Source organism: Micropterus dolomieu, linkage group LG02 (genome assembly GCF_021292245.1).
Source record: "Micropterus dolomieu isolate WLL.071019.BEF.003 ecotype Adirondacks linkage group LG02, ASM2129224v1, whole genome shotgun sequence".
NCBI lineage: Eukaryota > Metazoa > Chordata > Actinopteri > Centrarchiformes > Centrarchidae > Micropterus > Micropterus dolomieu.
The window spans coordinates 8,428,041-8,448,661 of record NC_060151.1 but is presented as its reverse complement, the minus strand read 5'-3'; the positions used below and the strand labels follow the sequence as shown (position 1 = coordinate 8,448,661).

At 40.8% G+C, this 20,621-nt stretch overlaps 2 protein-coding genes across 8 annotated transcripts; one reads left to right on the top strand and one right to left on the bottom strand.

Annotated features, from left to right (window-relative positions):
• Positions 1–8: 8 nt before the first annotated feature.
• On the top strand, positions 9–9,841 carry LOC123985259 (germ cell-specific gene 1-like protein). 5 transcript variants are annotated; one of them, XM_046072735.1, is made up of 6 exons: positions 9–1,219; positions 1,787–2,108; positions 4,950–4,997; positions 5,072–5,257; positions 5,331–5,442; positions 6,650–9,841. In XM_046072735.1, the coding sequence occupies exons 1-6, from the start codon at positions 1,163–1,165 to the stop codon at positions 7,152–7,154; spliced, it is 1,230 nt and encodes a 409-aa protein (XP_045928691.1). In that variant the 5' UTR covers positions 9–1,162; the 3' UTR covers positions 7,155–9,841. The 5 variants fall into 5 exon arrangements, with proteins under 5 accessions (XP_045928691.1, XP_045928692.1, XP_045928690.1 ...); XM_046072736.1 differs by having other exon boundaries at positions 1,784–2,108; positions 5,093–5,257; XM_046072734.1 differs by having other exon boundaries at positions 1,784–2,108.
• LOC123985300 (peripheral myelin protein 22-like) lies at positions 7,350–17,404 on the bottom strand. Of its 3 annotated transcripts, none has more exons than XM_046072772.1 (5): positions 17,274–17,404; positions 10,963–11,050; positions 10,098–10,206; positions 8,913–9,053; positions 7,350–8,799 (listed from the first exon to the last, which is right to left on the bottom strand). In XM_046072772.1, the coding sequence occupies exons 2-5, from the start codon at positions 11,038–11,040 to the stop codon at positions 8,636–8,638; spliced, it is 492 nt and encodes a 163-aa protein (XP_045928728.1). In that variant the 5' UTR covers positions 11,041–11,050; positions 17,274–17,404; the 3' UTR covers positions 7,350–8,635. The 3 variants fall into 3 exon arrangements, with proteins under 3 accessions (XP_045928728.1, XP_045928719.1, XP_045928734.1); XM_046072763.1 differs by lacking the exon at positions 17,274–17,404 and adding an exon at positions 13,058–13,192; XM_046072778.1 differs by lacking the exon at positions 17,274–17,404 and adding an exon at positions 12,825–12,890.
• Positions 17,405–20,621: the final 3,217 nt, after the last annotated feature.

Here is a 20,621-nt window from a genome sequence, read left to right as displayed (position 1 = left end):
CCCTCTCTCTTTTTTTGCACATGTGTTCTCACAAAAGCTATCTCTGTCTCTATTTCTGCCACAAACACAGACACACAGGCGCGCTTCCTCTGTTCCATGTTTCTGCTTTCTGTCTTTTCAGTTTGAGCGTAACCCCATTCTCAAGACTAGTTAGGAATGCACTCTTGACTCTAGAAACTGTTGTACCAGAGCATAGATTCTGTGTTTCTGTCAATCTGTGTCTGAAAAGTGTCCCACTAAAGAATTTGACTCAAAGAAACTAGAGCAGCATCAATGGGGACAAAGAATCTTTAAACCAAAATGTCTGATTTACCTTGGGTAAAATGGTCATGGAAGATTTGAGTAGCAAAATTTAAACAGTGGCATTTATATGGTGGGGTGGAAATTTGTGCATTGGCTCCATATTGTAAATCAAGTTTTGATATATTCTGCTGCAATGGCTTACAGCAGGACATTGATTCCCAACCAGGGGTACGTAGAGAAGTGTTACATATGAAAAAATAATTACCAATTTCTATATATATAAATAAAAGATGTTAAAGCTTAATGTTAAAAAATAAAATGAATAATGTAATGGACCATGTAATGGTGAAATATCTAAAATTACTGGAGAAATGGTGGAATCCGTAAAAGTAATGCGTAAACAGTTGAAAAAGTGTGGAGTCACTACCTCTCGGAGCCAAATATTTGCCACTGAAAATTGACGTATGGTATGGCGAAGAAATGTTGTCCAGTGTAATAGTGTGTATCAGATATATTTATTCACCATTTCAAGGTCATGTTGATTTTCACATCAAAACAGTGAGTGCTGCATGCTTTTACAGGCTGGAAAGAATTGGAAGAGGGGGCGAGTCAGTGGAGGAGAGATGAATGAAACTGATCAAAATGAGTCAAGGAATCAAAATGAAAACAGATGGAACACAGTTGTCTGTTTTGGATTTATACGGATGGATTAAAGAAGAGGAGTGTGTGTGTGTGTGTGTGTGTGTGTGTGTGAGTGAGTGAGTGATATGCTCACAGTGGTGTCTGACCGCTGGGGTCGGATCATAAAGACTGACAGTCACACTGCTCGCAGAGGTCAGTGTGACGGCCAAAATCCACTATCACTCTCACTATCTGATTGAGTGAAAGGGAGCGCAGACGGGTGAAGGAGCTGTGCCGGATGTTTCTTTCACCTTCCACATTTAACTCCATGAGGGAACTGAGGACCGAGTACGAAGTAAGAGAGACAGAAGGAGGTGAGTGGGTTTTTCTTCTCTCCCTCCTTCGTTTAAATGCAATTCACTGCTTGACGTCAAGTGCTCAGAGGTATTTGTTTGAGCATCTGTCTCCTGGAGAGGTTCCATGGTGACAGCAATTTTCCTCTATTTTCCTCTGATTTAGCCGTCAGTCTTACCACCAATTACCAGCAGTGTGCTGATTTTCTGTCACAGTCTTTTTATCCTTTAAATGTGATTAGTCATGTAAAACTGATGGCTCCCCCGCACCTTCTCTTTCAAACACCTCTCTAATCATCTCAGGCAATTGGGCAGACCTGCTTCTTAGAAACTAATAACATGCTGGTGATATTTTTAGTGACATGCAAGAGCAGAGGTGCACCTAAAGTCAAGTAGAGGAACAATGAAAAATTTAAGACACTTATTCCCTTGTCAGACATTTAACATACAGTGCTGACATGTTACTTTTTGTTTTTTGGGTGAAGAAGCCCTTATCTTCTCTTGAACATTGCCATTAAGAATTTTAATATTTGCACATGCGTGTCTCCATCCGGCTATTCCTCCAGCAGCCCATGCCGTCATTTAATCCCTGCATGATGGCATTCCTGCAGCAGATGCGTTCCCCTCGCCTCTCCTTTCTCCAGACGGTCGTTTCTCTCTTCTTGGGTGGCATGGCCCTCATGTCCTCCTACTGGTGTGTGGGGAAACAGAAGGTGCCCAAGCCACTATGTTCGGCCACCAAGCAAAGCAACTGCATCCCCGTTCCTGGCGTCTCCAACTCCTCCAACATCCAGTTCTCCTGGGAGACGGGGGATGACCGCTTTGTCTTCCCCGCCTTTCATACCGGCCTGTTCATCACCTGTGAGGAGAACATCTACACAGATGCATGGGGTAAGACAGGAGGGAAATAATTAGAAATATGATGCAGATTTAAAATATGTAGAACATGTTGTTGTAGGGCTGTTTGATGGTTTGATTTGGTGCAGGAAGAGAAAATGTATCTAAAAACGTGAATATGTGAGATAAAGTATATTCTAGTCAGCTGAAATAAAATTCCTCGCTGATTAGGTCAAAAGCCAAATTTGCTCAGGTTCTTTCAAAAGGAAAAAAAGCCCAGACATTTTTCTGGTGACCCTGAAAAGGATTAAGCAGGCAGAGGAAATGGATAAATAAGAGAACACAGAACTTATAAATACAAATAAATGGATACAGAAGCACTGACAGAACTCAGTAATACATGTAACCATATCTACAGCATACAATCAGTATCATTGTAAGGGATTTCATGAGCGTGCCCCTGGTCATATGTTCTGAACAGGTTGTGTGTGTGTGTGTGTGTGTGTGTGTGTGTGTGTGTGTGTTAGAGGATATGGCAAGGTGAGATAAGGATCAGCTCAGAAACAGGAAGTGAAACACACTGTATCATAATTGTGGCACCAGTGCGACAGAGAGCGAAATAGGTCACAGGAGGAGGAATCCAGGGTGATAATGTGAATTGAGGCCTCAGGTGTGTTCGTTTCTATGTGTGTTTGAGTGAGTGTGTGTTTGGGTACGTCCTCAGCCCAAAGAGGATTATCATCAGTGTGTGTTCAGCTCACAGAGATTTAGACTTCAACAGCATGACTCAATTATGGATTAGAAAACCAGGGAGAGAAAGGTTAATAGGAATCACAAACATCGGCTGGGTTTTCACCGTCTCATTTGCAGCTGATTTGCAACTGATTTTAAGGACTGAGTTTGAATGATACTGAAGTTCAGCCAACTGATTTATGTGCTCAGTTATATAAATCAGTCCGTATTTGTAATAGTTTGGTATGTCATGGTTGGCAGTGTTGAAAGCAGACACCAAAGCAAAGTCCTCCTAACCTGTCCCTGCTACAAAGCTGTACATTTCCTTCTATATGTTTTGTATTGTTTGAACTTTCATTTGTTTTTTTCTAAATATACATTTAATATACAATATGTTGAGAGCTAAAATCACTATATTAACAATGGGTCATATGACTACTTGGTGGTGAAAGGGGTCACTCTTATTTTTCAACCCACACTTAGCACCAACTCTGCTGCTCCCCACACCTCTAGTGAGCTTTATAGAGACTTTCAGCTCCTTATTTTCTGCAACTTTACATTTTTGGTTCTCTCTTGCATCGCTTGCGGCTGCAGCAGTCAGCGAGAACATTCCTCTGTACACCACCTGCTCTGTACCACACTGCAGCCAGACAAAGTTAGCGACTAGCTCCTGTGAACAAAGTGGGGCATTTAGCAGCTGAACAGGAGTTGGTGGAGGCCAAAGACAGAGCTAAAAAGAGAGTCAGTATTGGACATTCACCAGGATGTTGCTCCGTATCTGCTGGATGGTGTACAATACAATACAATTAGCCAAAGCACAAGCAAATAAAGAAAACATTTTCACCAACATTACTTTGCTATGTTTTTTCCCCTAAATGTGTTGTTGGTGAAAATGTTTTCTACATTTCCTTGTGCTTTGTCTATTTGCATCTGTTTCTTAAGTCACAGTGTGTTGAGCTTATGAGCCACTGTAATTTAGAGCCAAGTACGGTACTCTGATTATTGCAGCTGTCATGTAAACACTTGGGTAAACAAGCTGCAAAGAAGCTTAACCGACTGCAGAGACAGGTTGTTTCTATTTATTTTTCAAATGGCATTGCTAGCAGTGGAGGCAAAAACACATTTTAGGGGTGAAAACAAAAAGCATTTATGTTAAAATTAATAAGTGAAATGATATTAAAACTACCAGAAACATGCTGACAAAGTCTTGTTTTGCTCTGCTACTAAGAGTTTTCCTGTAAGCTCCATCAAGTCAGATTTCTACCTAAACAAATCTGATAATCTATTATCAGTTTACTTCCAACCATTTAAAGACAATGCAAATTGTAACCTCAGGAAACAATACAAACAAATACAGAAACACAGCGCTAAAACTTAAAGCCCAACCAAATACAATGCGATTTAGACAAAGCACAAGCAAATGGGAAAACAAGATGTTCTCACCAACTTACCATTGTTTATGTGTTCTCACTTTGCAGTGTTTTTTCCTAAATGTTGTGCATGTGATATCAAATTGTTTTGTTCATTTCCTTGTGCTTTCTGTATTTGCATCTGTTTCTTAAGTAACAGTGGGTTGAGCTTTCAGCAACACTATAATTTAGAGCCAAATACGGTACTCTGATTATTGCAGCTGTCATGTAAACACTTTGGTAAACAAGCCACAAAGAAGCTTAAACCGACTGCAGAAACAGGTTGTTTCTATTTGACTTTTTATTTTTTTTTAAATAACATTGCTAGCAGTGAGGGGAAAAAACACATTTGGAGGCTGACAACAAAATAGTTTCTTGATGAAATTGATAAGTGAAATGAAAAACAAGACACTCTGGCAAAGTCTCATTTTGTGGTGCTTCCTGCAGGTCCCATCATTCCAGATTTACACCAATCAAATCTTGCGATTATTTCAAGCATTGTAAACACTTTTTTGCTGTTACCTCAACCTGGTTATTCACACAGTAATTAGATTGCGGTTTTCATTTAAATAAACAATATACACTACACACTGTCAGCTTCTATTGGAAATAGAGAAACAGTCATGACAATGCAGTGAAATATGAGTGCCGGTAATAATTGCAAATAGCCACATTTTCTGTTAGTATAAAGCTTATTAGAAAGTTGTTGTCAGTGAGTTTATTACTGCGTTTACATTTGTCTTTTGATCTCTAGAGGAGAAGTGTCGAGGGTTTTATACTGTGACTCCAGGTTCTGAAAAAGGTAAATGGATCCATCACTTCCTCCTGCATGCTTGTGGGCACTTTGCTCATGGTAAAATCTGTCTTTGTGCTCAGCCTCTTCTCCTCACTCTGCAGCAATGCTGTGGCTGTCTCTATCACTGGAGCTCATGTATGTCGGCCTGCTGTTAATCAGCTGCACGCTGCTGTCTGTGCAGTTGTGTATCAGGGCCTGGTTCCCCTCCACGCAGCGCTGGGGGCAGCTGCTCAACTCGTTTGCTGCTGTCTTCACAGTCCTGGGAGGTAAAGATACTTATAATACAGATATAAAGAATGACCAGTATTACGAGCGTAAGTACTACTTTTGTCTTCACAGGTCTGCTTGGGATGGTGGGTCACATGATGTTCATGCAGGTGTTTCAGACCACTGCCTCAATGGGACCTGAAGACTTCAAGCCTCACAGCTATGGCTACTCCTGGGCGTTCTAGTGAGTTCATTAAACACACTGTACACTGAAATCACAGACACATGGGGCCTTGTTGAAACTGTATTGAAGAGCTGGGCACACTGATAACCTCAGTCAACTCAGCTGTTCCCTTCCAGACTTGGACTATAGTGTAATGAGGGTTTTGGTTCGGTCTGGTGGAAAGCCTTTTGTTTTCATGTCTTTCTGCTGAGTCCTTGCCTGACTAGCTTAAGTTCAATTTGAATTAGAGTGAATTTTCTTGCGCCTTCTCTGGGTCAAGCTTGCAGGGTCTGACAAACTTTTCCACACCCAATTCCTTCAACTCATGTGGGACTGTAGTGCCTCCAGCGTGTCCTGCTTCGGGGTGTTCTCCTATTTGGCCATGCTGTCCTCCTCCTTCGTAGCATCATAGTTCATTTAAAATCCCAGTTTTCACAACAAATTTCGTGAATAAGGAACTCAAAATTAATTACAGAAAAGGTTCACAGAATTAACTCTAAAATGTTGTATTTGCGTGTTGGTGCTGTGAAATTGCAGGGAAAAAAATAGAGGAAAATTGATCTTGCACGAAGCTGTAAGAAAATGAATAATAGTTAATTGGAAATCTGTCCAAATACTAATCTCACTGGATAAATACAATTTCCAGATATCCCACTTGCCAAACTCTACCAGTGAATATAAAAAAAGAGGATTTTTTGAAAACTTCCGAGCATCCACGAGGTAATGTTTTTCTGTAAATACTGTATGTAGGTGTGTTTGCATACATACGTTGTATGTAAATATTGACGCTTAAAAGGATAGTTGGGTTTTTTTGAAGTGGGGCTGTTTGAGGTACTTATCCATAGTCAGTTTATTACCTGCAGTAGATGTCAGAGTGTCTTCAGTTTGGAGAAGCAGAAAGTTGTACCAGCAATCTAAACAATGTACTGCTGCGGACAGGGTCAGCAGCAAAATATATTTTAGCCACCTAAAAAACAACATCAGTTCAAGCGTACGCTATATTTAGAAAATTTCCGTTGATTTACCATGCCACCAAACAGCCATTTCCTCTGGAAGTACATTTTCTCAACCGTAGAATTCCTGCGCCTAAGCACGACTTGGCTGCACATTGTATAAAGGAAATGGCTGTTGAATACATTGCTTAGCTTCTGTGCTGGTACAGCTCTCTGCCAACAACACAACAACATGTTGTGTTGATCCCATTCTTGTTTCTCTCTGTCTCCATCAGTGCTGCCTGGTTTGCCTTTACTGTCTGCATGTCAGCCGGTGTCTCCACTCTGAACAACTACACCAAGAAGGTCCTGATGGTGGGACCCAGACGTAACTCCGGCCTTAACCCCTGCAGCTTTAACTTTCTCCTGCCACCGGCTCCTTACTACACCCCTGCCAACCCAGCCATCACCCTGGCCTGTCCCCCGTCTCCCCCCCAGATCTCCCACTTATCTCCCTACTACGACCCCCCGACAGCAACGTTACCTGCCACCACTCCGAGGCTCACGCACTCCCACTCCCTTCCTCTCCCGCACTCTGCTTCCTTCCCTCCTCCCCCCTCCCACCCTGCGCCTGGATCCCCTTTCCACCGCCTCTCTCTCCCCTCTCCATCTCCCTCACCCACCCCGTCCGCCTCCGCCCACGTGACCCTGTCACGACACCAGGAAGACCATTACGAGCCGGAGGAGAACTACAGCCCACTTTCAACTGCTGTACATATCCAGACTGGAGTCTTTCTATGACTACAGGACCTGTGTCTATCTTGGCAACGCAGTTAAACATTTGTTAATAGTCTTGTCATATGCTCTGAATTTACATGGTCAGCCGTCCAGTCATCCAGTAAATCCAGGTAACCAGCGGTGAGCCCCTTCACTCAGTTCTAATAAAGGCAGCGAACACCTGTTAATGACAACCACAAAGTAGCCAATAGAACATAATTAAGTTGAAAATCAAGTTTTAATATTGAAAAATTAATTGTCATCCTTAATGAGAAATAATGGTAGCAAAAATAAAACAGCATTGGACATACAAAGCAATATGGGAAACAAAACATATTTACACATACATATCAAGGCGGTTGCCTTTTTGTTACACCAGGTGGAAACAGAGCTGATCTGACAAAGACGGAAAGTATATGACAGGTTGTGAAGATGTGCTTTATTACTGGTACATAGTTCAGACAAGATATTTGATTAGTAAATATATCTAAAGTTTCATTTATATTGGATGAGTGTAAATCAAAATCTCTGAAATTTTGTTCTGTTTGCTGCATTTAAAATGAACCAAACAGAAATGAATTTCAAGTCGCACTAATTTGGGCTTCATTACTCTGCCCTTTTTTTTTTTCTTTTTTTTTTTAGAGCTGTCAATAAAATAATGTAGTGTAAGAATTTCTAAGGAAGCTGACAGCGATTACAGTGTTGAATACATATATGATATGGCATTGCATTCCTACACATAAACCGGTTTGTTGTCTTCCCTAATCACAAATAATTACAAAAAAACTCAACTGCATTATATTATTGATATTATTTGATTATATCATTGCATAGTCTTATCATTAGTTCACACACACATCTACAACAGGTGACATTTCAATGCATTTTAAGACTTCAAAACGGCACAGCTTTACCCAGTACTTTGAAAATCAATGCCATTACATTGTAGTTACACTCTCTGTTTGGTGAGTGGCACATTCTACAAAGTAAAACCAGAGCATGTATTTATATATGAAACAAAAGTTGATGAACTAACAATAAAATAACACAAAAACTATCAACTAAAATAATAAACTCGCCCCTTTTTATCCAACACTCATATCCATATATAAATGTACATTACAAAAAAAAGACCACAGATTTTACTTTCAACCTTTGTTATAAGCCAGAAATAATGATCGATCTTAATTTATCATAGCATCTTCTATGCATTAGATGCCCTCAAGAAATCCAGCCCAAACTCTGGGTTGAAAATACACTCAAATACAACTGTGATTGATTGAGCTTGCCTTTTACTGCAAAAATATCCAAAACACTCCACAAAGTGTGAAACCCTGACTATCTGACAGCAGACTAAATTAAACACTAATATGTATTTGAGAGGATCAACAGGTCTGCTATATCTTGACCTGAATATACACTAGCAGCTCAAATCTGATGTCCGAAACCTATCCTATCTGGGACTAGCTGAAAGAGTATATCCAGCCAATGCTCTAGTGTCCTTCTCATGCAGTCTTCTTGCGTAGCACAAAGTAAATGATGGAGGAGATGAACGTGAGGCCAAAGCTGATCCACGCCAGGATGTAGCAGTGACCGTACCAGCCCAAAGTACCCTCATCGATGTGGAAGCGATCTGTGTAGATGGAGGCTGCGATCATGATGCACAGGCCTGGAGGGAAAGAGACATGGACATCAGTCAGGGAAGAGAATGACAGAAAGAAAGAAAAATAGGGAAGATACGGCGAGAGGGGGAACAAGGGAAAATATAAAAAAAATACTCACTGGCTAACAGCTGAAAGATGCCAGAGACGGTGAACCTCTGTCCTTTGCTGAGGGTGAAGAGCTGAGCCACAAACACAAAGATGCCCAGGATGGAGAATATACAAGCTAGCACTGAGCTGGCCTGCACTGCCTGGAGGTAATCTGCAGGGGGAGCCAGAGAGAGGGCAATACAATGAAGATGCTGTGTGTGTGCGATGGGGGAGTATCCTCAATATGTGCTAAACTTCATAATAACATCCAGGAAAAAGTAATACGTTTGCAGTGACACTGTGTTTTTAAAAAATCTGATTCAAACGTCCCAGATATTTTAAACGGGCTGATTATAGTGCCATGTAAAGCAAATTTATGTTTGGGAGGTCAATAGTTGTAATTACTGTATGACCAAAACTATACCCATCACTATACATAAGGTTCAGGAGATAAACACAAGTCATTACTTTCAGTTTCAATTTGGTCTCTTCTGCTTCTCTGTTTCTATGGCAGCGTCATTCTGGCTATACTGTCTGCTAATTTGCAATGCGGACAAAATCATCTGGATGACTGCAAACCCATTGTGTGTCCCCAAGTGATTTACATGCACATGTTCTGGGAGATTGCCAGAAGAAACAGCACTGTAAAGTCAGATTGCCTCTATATGGTTTGGTAACGCAAACCATATACTTGAAGGGTTGTATTCAATGTGTATCAGACAGCTATCAAAACATTATTGTTCCAGATAATGACTCAAACATAGAGATATAAAGGTATCAATAGAAAGGCGTGTTTGATGAAAGACTTTATGGGCCGCTAAACCCATTTTCTCAATCAGATGCTTGATGCTAGAAAAAAGATTTGGATCCAAATCTGATGGCAGATGATGACACACCCACACAGCAGATTGGCTTGGAGTTTTTGAGTGTTAAACTCTTAATAAATGATACCTAAAGATATCTTTGAGCATGAATATTTACTTTTTTAAAGAAATACCATACTATACCATAATAATATTTTTTATAATATATAATATTTTACAGCGGTTATTTCAGTCACTGGTGGCAGTACATGGGATGCTAAGTCGTAATGAAACATTGTAGGCAAATGTTGGTTTTATTGAGAAGTAAATATGATAGGTGATCAGTTTGTACGCATGGAAACAGGTTCTCCTCACTCTGCTTCTTTGCAGAACAGGCAGTGTGTCTGGCTTACCCTGTGGGTAATTTGAGCCTTGGGGAAGATCAGTGAGGTTCCACACTCCGCCTTGCTCTGTCCACCGGCCCCACACATCAGTGGAAAGGTTGTTACCCACCCACCAGGCCTGAAGAGAAAGAAAGATTTTTACATTTCAAATCATGTTACAACATTGGTGCAGGGGTTGCATAAATACGGATAACCTTCCTGCATGCTAAAGGAAAATGAATAAATGAATACTAGCGGGAGAGAGAAAGAATGAGGAGAATTCAAAGCAGGAGTGTGTGTAAACATTGCTGCAGTGTGTGTTCACCCTGGGTTCTGACATGTATCTGGGGGAAGATAAAGGCAAAGAGGCGACAATCAGAGGGAGGAATGCACATCTGCCTGTCCCCATGGCATTTCTCAGGTCTCACCACAACTCAGGCAAGAATTTCAAACATTTACATATCTGCTGTCTGACTGACACCTTGCCTGCAGTTTAAATGCACACGCACAAACGCACTAAGCGGCACTGGGGGACGACACCATGGCCGGCCCACCTGTCACCCAGAAATGTCAAATATGTGTCCCTGAGAGGAACAGTGGACCCCTTAGAGAGAAGGCCTTCAGTTGATGAAAGAGAGGTGAGTGGCCAAATTACTCATCAGTCTTAAATCCTTGCTACCTGTCAGTGTGCTAGGAGAAGAACATAACTCTTCAGCACTGTCATTTTCACTTCAACACTCAAATAGGGAGGAAGTTAGGGATTATGCTGCGGCAATCATGCCTCGAGGCTGTACGGAGTGTATGTAGGGGGCTGATAGTGCTGCACTCTACAGTTGTATGGAAATAAAACTGCAGAAATTAAAACACAGCAAAACATAATCACAGTCTTACTTACATTGTCAATGGTGGCCACCAGGAGGAGGATGACGCCTATGATGTGAAGGGCGAAGATGCCAGCCAGGAGAATCAGCATGATGAGTGTGCTGGAGGGAGAGAGAGAGAGATACACAAGAGGAAACTTGTTACACCACTTTCCACCCTGTATTATGCAGGATGAATATAACTGGAGGGCTAACTCGTATTCAATCTAATAACCACACACACACACACACACACACACACACACACACAGAGAGAGAACAAATTAGCAGCTAATATGAGCTGAAAGAATGAAATATGCCCTATAACAAAGGCTTAAGATTTCCTGCCTGGTTTTAGAAAGGCAACCATTATTGACAGCTTTACATTCCCTAGCCCCTTACCCTAACCGTAACCTTAACCTAATTGTAACCTGAACCCTAAAACCCTCAAAAGGAAGTCTATGAATGGTGACAAAAATTGCCCTGACAAGTCCCCATGGGTTATTGTGCATTCATTAAAGTTTCCACCGAGATATTAAAACATGAAACACACACACACACACATCTTCATAAACACAATCATTCAGAGTAGCAAAACCTGGCACCCGCTCAGGGTGTGGCTTCACAACTTCTAATTACTTTGAGTTAACAGCTAATGCACTCCAAGTGAAATGCCTCTGCATAGACAGTGAGATTATGTTCCTATCAAGCGTCAGAGAGGAGACAAATGCAGGGGTGTTGATTGATATGTGTGCAGGCAGAGAACAGTACATGAAATCAGTTGGCAAACAGAAAGTGTTGGTAAAGCAGGAGTGTGAAGGAGGGAACTTCATGGCAGGCAGATGAGTTTGGGCTTGCCTTTAAACCAGCCACTCCTTAAAATAACTGTAGAGATTACCTGCTGTTCCAACGCTTAGCTGGCCCACAGCCGATCCCCCTGGTTTGAAGTACTACACATTATCACACAGTGTAGCCCTAAAAACTTACTCAGGATTATTAAAAACAAATCTCTTTTTCCTCTGTCCCCCAGTCGTTCTACTTAACCGGTCCCTCTTAACCTGCCCTAAAATATCAGAGATTTTATCATTTGTCATTACTCTACTAACTACTCCACTTCATAGCCCACATACAGACTACTTGTATGTGGGCTGTCTGTGGCTGTATTCAGTACGGAGGCTGCACTGGGTGTGATGAACAGAGGGAGAGGCACATCTGTAATGTGCTGGTTCTCTCCATGGTGAAGGAGTGGTCAAGGGCTGGGTCCACACATACGCATACACACTCATACCCGCCAACTTCCCTCTTGCTCACACGCAACCACACTCAAATACAGACACAGAGCACTGGGGGGCACAGTGATACACACGCGATCATGCTGACACCTCTTTACCAATGTTTCCCACCTTTCACCTGCTTCAGACAGCTACAATGAAGCGACAGACTGAGTTTTTAAATATTTGTATTATTTTTGCCTGAAGCTCTTAGAGCTCAAAGACAGACGTGCTCTCCAGTTGTCTTCGGCCAGATGACCAAACTTTAATGAACAACTTCTGGACGGATATAAATAACAAGTGAAGTCAAATGCTCAGCAGTTGGATGTTTTAATTTAAAACACACTGGTGCAATACTTTGATCAAATGTCTTCCAAAATCTTGCCTGAAAACAAGACGTGTCAGCTGTTGTCGCTGGGGTTTTTAGATCCGGCCAGGATGTGGCATATTTTCCATCACGCAAAATGGAACACATGTGGCTGAGGCCAGCTAGGTTAGAGAGTGTCAGAAAACTAACTAACAAGCAAGCAAGAAAGTAGTTATATGCCTTTATATTTTTTAAATATAACATTCAAACTTCAGTACAACTGCTGCCAGAAATGAACACATCTGGAAAGCATCCTCACCTGGCCAATAATGAAGCAGTCACTGTAATTCAATTGCAAAGCTACCTGTAAAGATCAACATGTATGTTTGAGGTGCACACACACATGCCTTTACATGGTTCCTCATCATTTGTTTTTCTTAAATAAAAATAGAAAAAAATCCTATTTAAATACCACAGATTTAACATTCTGATACAGCTATAGAGAAGAAATACGGCAGGATTCAAAAAGCATAAGAAGAATCTTTAACTTACTGTTTGATGGCTGTGTCTCTTCAAGTCTAATTCCTCCTGCTCTCAAGGATACTAATTTCAGACTCAGTCTAAATGCACAAACACTAGAAACTACTCGTCTGTCTACTTTTACCCTGCCTTCTTTTTAAAGTCCACACCCCAGACAAGCCCCTGGCTTTCTTGATCACATAATCTCTGACTCTTTTCCCCTCCTCCTACTCTACTCTCTGTTCCCTGTCCCACCCTCCCTTTCTGTATATTTTACACATGCCGAGAGCTAAACCAGCCACAATTTCATCAACTTTTGTGGGCAGGCAATAGATTTTCCTTATGTTTTTTTGTCTCATGTCTTTGTCACTCAGCTGATGGTAGTGATTTTCTCCGGGAGGGCCGCTGATGACTCACTGAGTCTGAGTGTGGGAAGTCCCATAACATGTGACAATATTGACAGTGATTCTACGCATGCTACCATGGTGACAGACTGTGGCCCAGCCTAATCACAATCACATCGTTGCTGTTGTATACATAAACAAACAGTCAAACTTGGCCACATTAACACACACACAAACCGACAAGTGAAGTGTTTCTTCGTGATCACCGCCCTCTGTCTTTTCCCGCTTTTGTTACAGAGGAAGGAGTTTCAGGATGAAGGAATGTTGTTGGATGTGAGGGAAAAAGTGGTGGGGGCAAATTAGTGCAAGTCATAGCTTGTGTGAGAGAAAGAGGGAGGGGAAAAGAAGGAGGGAATAAGAATAGAGGGCGGAAAAAGGATGGAGTCAGGCAGCGAGCGTTGAATGGGGGGGGAGGGGGTTATTAGAGACATTTCACACTGATGTGAGTTCATTAATTATTACTCACCATCATTGTTTTAATAGCTGGTAAAGACTGTCAAGTTCATCTGTCTCTTAAGCGGATCACATACCTTAGTTTAGTTTGAGGGACAATCTTTTCAGCCCTAAGACTTTATCCCATAATAGTATAATAACACATAATAACCTTTACTTATTAGTCATAGAGCTCATTGATTCCAAATTGTGGTTGAATTCCTGTGGCAAATCACATCAGTGGGGCAGAGGGCAAACCTCAGAGCCTCATCGCTAAGCATATGTAATAATAATAAAAAAAATTTTTTAAACTGTTGTCCTCAGAGAACTAGGCCAAACGGTAGTGTCTTACTCTAGGCTTAAAGCTTTGCATGTTGTACATATTCAGAATGGATACAGCATTTTAAAAACTAATTCACAACACAGCAAAGTAAAAGTACACAACAACAGCTTTTAACGAGATTTTATAGCTGTTGTAAAGGTTTTGGGCGGGGACATTGGTTAAGTTCAGACCATAAATAACAGGGGGGAAAGAAATTTTTGTTCAGTATTCAGCAATGTTACTTAAACTAGTAAACTAGTAGTGTAAACTAGTAAAGGCTAAATCCTCTGAAGAAAATGTACATGTGCTCACTTTTGAAAATGTGCCATTGAAACATATGAAATATCTGAAATACTGAAGTGAAAGTGACATTCGAAATGCAATTAATGAAAGTAGGTGGAATGGTAGTTAAAACTGAAGTGAGAAAGGAAGTTGAAACGTCAGTATAACTTTAAACACTAAATGAAGTGCATGAAGTGTCAGTTGAAGTGTAAGCATTAAAAGTTGAGATGTACAGTAAGTTGAAGTGTAATAACTGAAAGTAGATGGACTCTCGGTTAAAGAATGTAAAATTAAAATTGTCATTTGACATGTAAGTGCTGAAAGCAGCTTAAGTGTTATTCGAAGAGGAAGAAATGAAAGCAGTTGGAAAGTTGGTTGACTTGAAAGGGGTGGAAGTGGTAGCAATGCAAGCAGTTGAAATGTCAGCTGGTCTATTAGCCCTGGCAGCAGTAAAAATGTAAAACTGAAGGATCTAAAAGTAGCTGAACTGTCTGTAAAATAATAAAAATTACTTGATGTATTAATTAACATGTAATAGGTAAAAGCAATTGAAGTGCAATGACTAAAATCACTTGAAACACCATTTAAAATGTAGGTTAATGGGACAGCTGAAGTCAACTGTTTTTTAAAGATCTCTGGTCATTTCTGTGACCTACAGTGCTGAATACTGTTAATGTGTCACTTACAACTGGCATTGTCCCAACTAGCTTTAAGACTGCTGTGGTTAAACCACTATTTAAGAAGCCGTACCTTGATCCAGGATCTCTCAGTAACTACTGACCAGTTTATAACCTTCCATTCTTTTTACAAGTATTAAAATGAGCTGTGTCTCAGCAACCTTCGGCTAACCTAAGTAACAATAGCAATATTTTTTAACCTTTTCAATCTACCTTTAGGGCCTGTCATTCCACAAAGACTGCACTGACTAAAGTAGTACATTTTGATTACCACTGATTCAAATTCCACTTTGGTACTCTATTACTGGACATCAGTGTGGCTTTTGATACCACTGATCACGGCACACTCCTAGATGGTCTCAAAAAGTACTTTGGCATCTCTGGCTTGGCTCCCGCATGGTTAAAATCGTCTGGAAGAACACAGTGTTTCTTACAATGACATTAGGTCATTATTTTCTATTGTGAAATATGGAGTACTTCAGGGCTCTGTTCTTGGCCCTCTGCTTTTCTATTCATATTTTACACCTCTTTTCCAAATTAAAGTCAGTTTTGGAATTCATTTGCACGGCTACACTGATGATACTTAGCTGTATGTGCCTGCAGGAAAGGAAATGATAATGAAATATTGAATGTTAGCATAATGTCCTGCTCCTAAATTCCGATAAAACTGAGACGTTGGCCATTGACCCAGCTTAACATAGACACCAGTTCATTAAGTAACTCTTTTGATCAGCACCTTAAAGAAATCACTGCATTTTCCACTTAAGCAACATAGTTTTTTTTCATCTTTGTTCAGCTTTGTTTCATCAATATCGGATTACTATAATGTTTTGTTGTCACTACTACTAAAAGTCTTCAAATTGTTCAGAATGCTGCAGCTAGGATCTTAACTAAAACCAGAACATTTTTACCATATTTAACCAAATGTAGCTTCTTTTCATTGGCTCCCTATCCATGTTAGATTGGACTTTAAGCTGTTTCTCATGACTTACAAAATTGTAAATGGGCCCCTCCTTATCACTCTGATCTTACATCAAAACAGTCTGACTCTGTTGACGCCTTTAAATCTAAGCTGAAGATCTCATCTTTTTGCTTTAACTTTGAATTAGTACCTGTACCTTGTACCTGTTACCACTTTACTTCTGGCGGGTCGGTCTCAGTCTCAATGGATCTATTAAATTGCATAATGTGTATAAAAAGGTTAAAGAGGGGTTGACAAGGTTCAAAGATGGGCTACATTTTCAGAATTAGAACATTTTATCCATTCATGAATGGGAAACATAATTTAAAAAAATGAATATTTTCATAAAAACATTTGGAAGTTTGAAAGATGAAGTTTCTTGACAAAGAATAAGCAAGTTAGAATCTCCCAAAAAGTGTCCAGAAGAACAAGGAGGAATTTGATACATTTCACACCGTTCTTGTCAAACATCAGCTTATTTTAAATTCTGACAAAATATCCTCAAGGTCACGAAAGAAAATCCAGCCTACTGTCCCTATCCAATACTCTTACGTTCTCAAACTGAAATTGTTGAGCGTTATAAATATTTGGGAATCTGGCTTTTAAGACGAATGTGGAACATCTGCCAAGCTGACTGGAGGTCAAAATTGCATTGCAATTTTTGAGTAGAAGAAATGCTTCTCTTTTGGAAGACCATTGTGCAACCTACAAATAATTCTGCTCTTGAGCATGGTGATATCGTGTATAAGAATGCCTCCTTCCACCTTAAAGCCTGCACTTTATCACAGGTGATAAATTCCTCACTAACCAATGCATCTTAATACATACAGCTATAGATATTGTAACATTGCCCGTACCACGTTTACCACAAACTGAGCTTGGAAATGCTGGTTTCAAATACTACGCTCCTCACAAATGGAATGAGCTGTGCATACTAATAAAAATCAGGCTGGAAAGTCAGATACCCAGAAAGAGACAGACAAAAATACTCAAGCTGCGGACTGGGAGACTGAGGTCACTTGTTTGCTTCTGGCGAGTATAAAAATATGGCGATACAGCAACATAAGTCTGAGTCAAAGGCTCAGCAAAGTACCTGGTCAGTATCATGTGAGGCTGGCTAAGCCTCAGGTATGAGCCAGCAGGATAATAACAGGCTTCAGAAATAATTTACCTGCCAATACAGTGGCCTTGGCAGCAGAGCGTTCTTGAGTGTATACTGTAGCAAGGCTACATTCTGGTGGGGTCACGAGGTTACACACAAACACGCACACATTTGCGCGCATACGTACAAAAACACTATTGCCTGACATCTTTCTTTGAAATGAAACCAAGGCACTTTGTTGAAAGCTAAGAAGAATGCTGGGTTTTAATGTGGTTGTCATGGAAAATAACCTTTTTCATATGTAGACAGAGGGACTCAGAAAGCTGGAATGCTAAACATAGCCAGTGCTGAAACTAAATGATGCCTCTGCCATGGTAACACTTCAGGTTTCTGCACCTTGTGCACATCACTGATTTCCATGACAACATTATCAAACTCCATGGAAGCCACAGCATATCCACCACCCATCTTACCACTTAATAATGCCTATACACCACCCATCTTACCACTTAATAAGGCTGACATGAAAAAGTATCCATCCACTGATGCTCAACAGTCTGAATATCAGACACCACACCTTGATCATACTAATTATCAACCTCAGTGTACCACCCGAATCCCTATGGGTCTTTTGAAATTCTGCAGTTCAACTTTGGAATACAGTTGTTTAATCTCTTAAAAATCTACACTACATCTAGCCAAAAATCTATCACTGACACAAACAGCCACCTAAGCTGACAGACGCTTCCCTCCATGCATGTAAGGAAGGTGAAAAACAACTCAGTGATACATCTTCTGCTACGGCTGCTTGTGAGACACAATCTAAAGATGATATAGAGTGTAGAAAATCACAAGAGAACGACAGACTGTGAAAAAGAGACAGGTGAGAATAGAGAATGTGGTTGGACCTGATTCTGTCCTGGGCGTGTCGACCCCACCTTGCAGGTGAGGTAAGCCAAGGTTTGTACTGTCCCATATAGTGTGATACGGCACTCCCTCCAGCATGTTCAGCACATCATAACTTGAGAGTTATTGAGTGAAACCAGCACACATGCCTGTGTAGCAAAAAATACTTTTTGCCACTTGAGTCATGCAATGGTCAGGCATTATTTCAGTTCTTGGTATATTTTAGGGAGAGGAAATGATATGAGTCATGCAGCAGTCAGCTATGATTTTCAGAGTAAAAACTCGACCACGCCACCGTCTACTGCTGCACATATCAGGGGGTGTGGCAGGAGCTTAGCCACAACATGTTTTTGAGATCCAAACACAAGTCGACAAATCACATGCCTGAGAAACTACTGAAGAAGACCAATGGGGAGCCTTGCTCAACAATCATCCCTTTGTCATGCTGCCATAACTGATCAGTACCGGAAAAACCAGAGTCGTCAGAGTCATAAAGGATCTCTTAGAACAGTTGTGATATTGTCTGATCTGTCAAGTGTTGTGTTCACAAGTATTAATAGTATTCTTCTAGTACTTTCTCAGAGGCGACTGGTACAGTGCGGTTCTATTAGCTCCAGTGCGCAGTTTACTGTGCACGCAGGTATCAAGAGCTGACTTTGCTATTTAGAAATGACTGAAATGCACAGAATTGAACTATGCTACACTTTGACATTTTATTTTGTGGAAACTGAGTTATGTGGCCTGTCAAGAGGACAATTACCTTCTTAACATCTTTAACAAGCACCCCTCTATCACAGATAACTTGTCGCATCTTCTGTCTCAAATCGGTGGCACTGAGCCTTTCGTTCTTATTCACTGGTTGTTTGTAAAGTTGGCAAGGCTAGACGTTCATCTCTTTGACACATGTTAACTTAACCTGAAAAAGAGCATCAGCTAAATGCCAAAAATATGAATTAGATGTAAAAAGACATACAAGGCCTAAAGGAGGACACATCGCTATTTTTGGTTGAGTAATGCCAAAATCCTTTAATTAAGGTGTTTGTGAGGAGTCCCAGTGAGGGGGCATTTCAACACGACTGTGTGAAACAAAGCCAACAGAGCGGTGCCTACATGCCAGGGGAGTGAGTCTGACCACAGCCAAGACACTGCTGCTTTACACAATAGTAAAGCTCTCTGTCTGTGGTTGACTGTCTCACTCTGCTCATTCCTCCTCTGTCTTACACAATGTCGCACCCTGCCCCGAGATTTCTAAACTCCTATTTTAAAAGCAGCCCAGAGTGTGTATTTACAGGATTTGCAGGGGCAATTTCAAAGACTTTGGATGTGAATGTTCTTTTGAATGAGGCAGAGCAAACACAAGGCCCAGTGTCAGTGGCTTTTTGTGTTGAAACTCTCACCTCACCCCAGGCGGTTGACTAATTGGAAAAGTCAACGGTCCCTGCTCCCAGTGTCCCCAGGCTGGGTCTGACGATGAAGCTACTGCACAGACATGTCCATGGAGGAGTGAGAAACACTTATACACACTCCCATACATTCATATATACATTCACTTCCTCATCTGTTTCTAAAGGTAGCGACACATCACTCCAGTTTCTGGAGAGGAACAGACACATATTGTATATACATACTGCATACTTGCCATCCTTTAAGGGAGTGACACATTGGCCCAGGTACTGGAGGACAAAAGAAATATGCACACAGAGCTTCCATATTCCTTACTTCCTCAGGAGTGAGATGATTTTCCAGTAATGGTCACACTAACTCCAGTGTTCCTTCTGCTTGACGACAACTCGTTCAACTCAAGCCTCACTACATCAGAAAATAAGAAATAAAGTACATTTCTTTTGATATTCAAGTTGAATTGTGCAGGTTTGATTTGGGATTAGGTTTTTTTGTAAGTATTGGTATGAATGTTAATACCCATTCCAGCATTCCAGAGTTCAATACTTGGTCCACTACTTCTTTGATTAGACATGCTTCCACTCAACCAATACAACAGCTAGCTACAGTGGGTACGGAAAGTATTCAGACCCCTTTAAATTTTTCACTCTTTGTTTCATTGCAGCCATTTTCCAAAAATCAGAGAAGTTCATTTTCATTCATTCGTTTATTTCTCAGTAATGTACACTCAGCACCCCATCTTGACAGAAAAAAACAGAAATGTAGAAATTTTTGCAAATTTATTAAAAAAGAAAAACTGAAATATCACATGGTCATAAGTATTCAGACCCTTTGCTCAGTATTTAGTAGAAGCACCCTTTTGATCTAATACAGCCATGAGTCGTTTTGGGAAAGATGCAACAAGTTGTTCACATCTGGATTTGGGTATCCTCTGCCATTCCTCCTTGCAGATCCTCTCCAGTTCTGTCAGGTTGGATGGTAAACGTTGGTGGACAGCCATTTTCAGGTCTCTCCAGAGATGCTCAATTGGGTTTAAGTCAGGGCTCTGGCTGGGCCATTCAAGAACAGCCACGGAGTTGTTGTGAAGCCACTCCTTCGTTATTTTAGCGG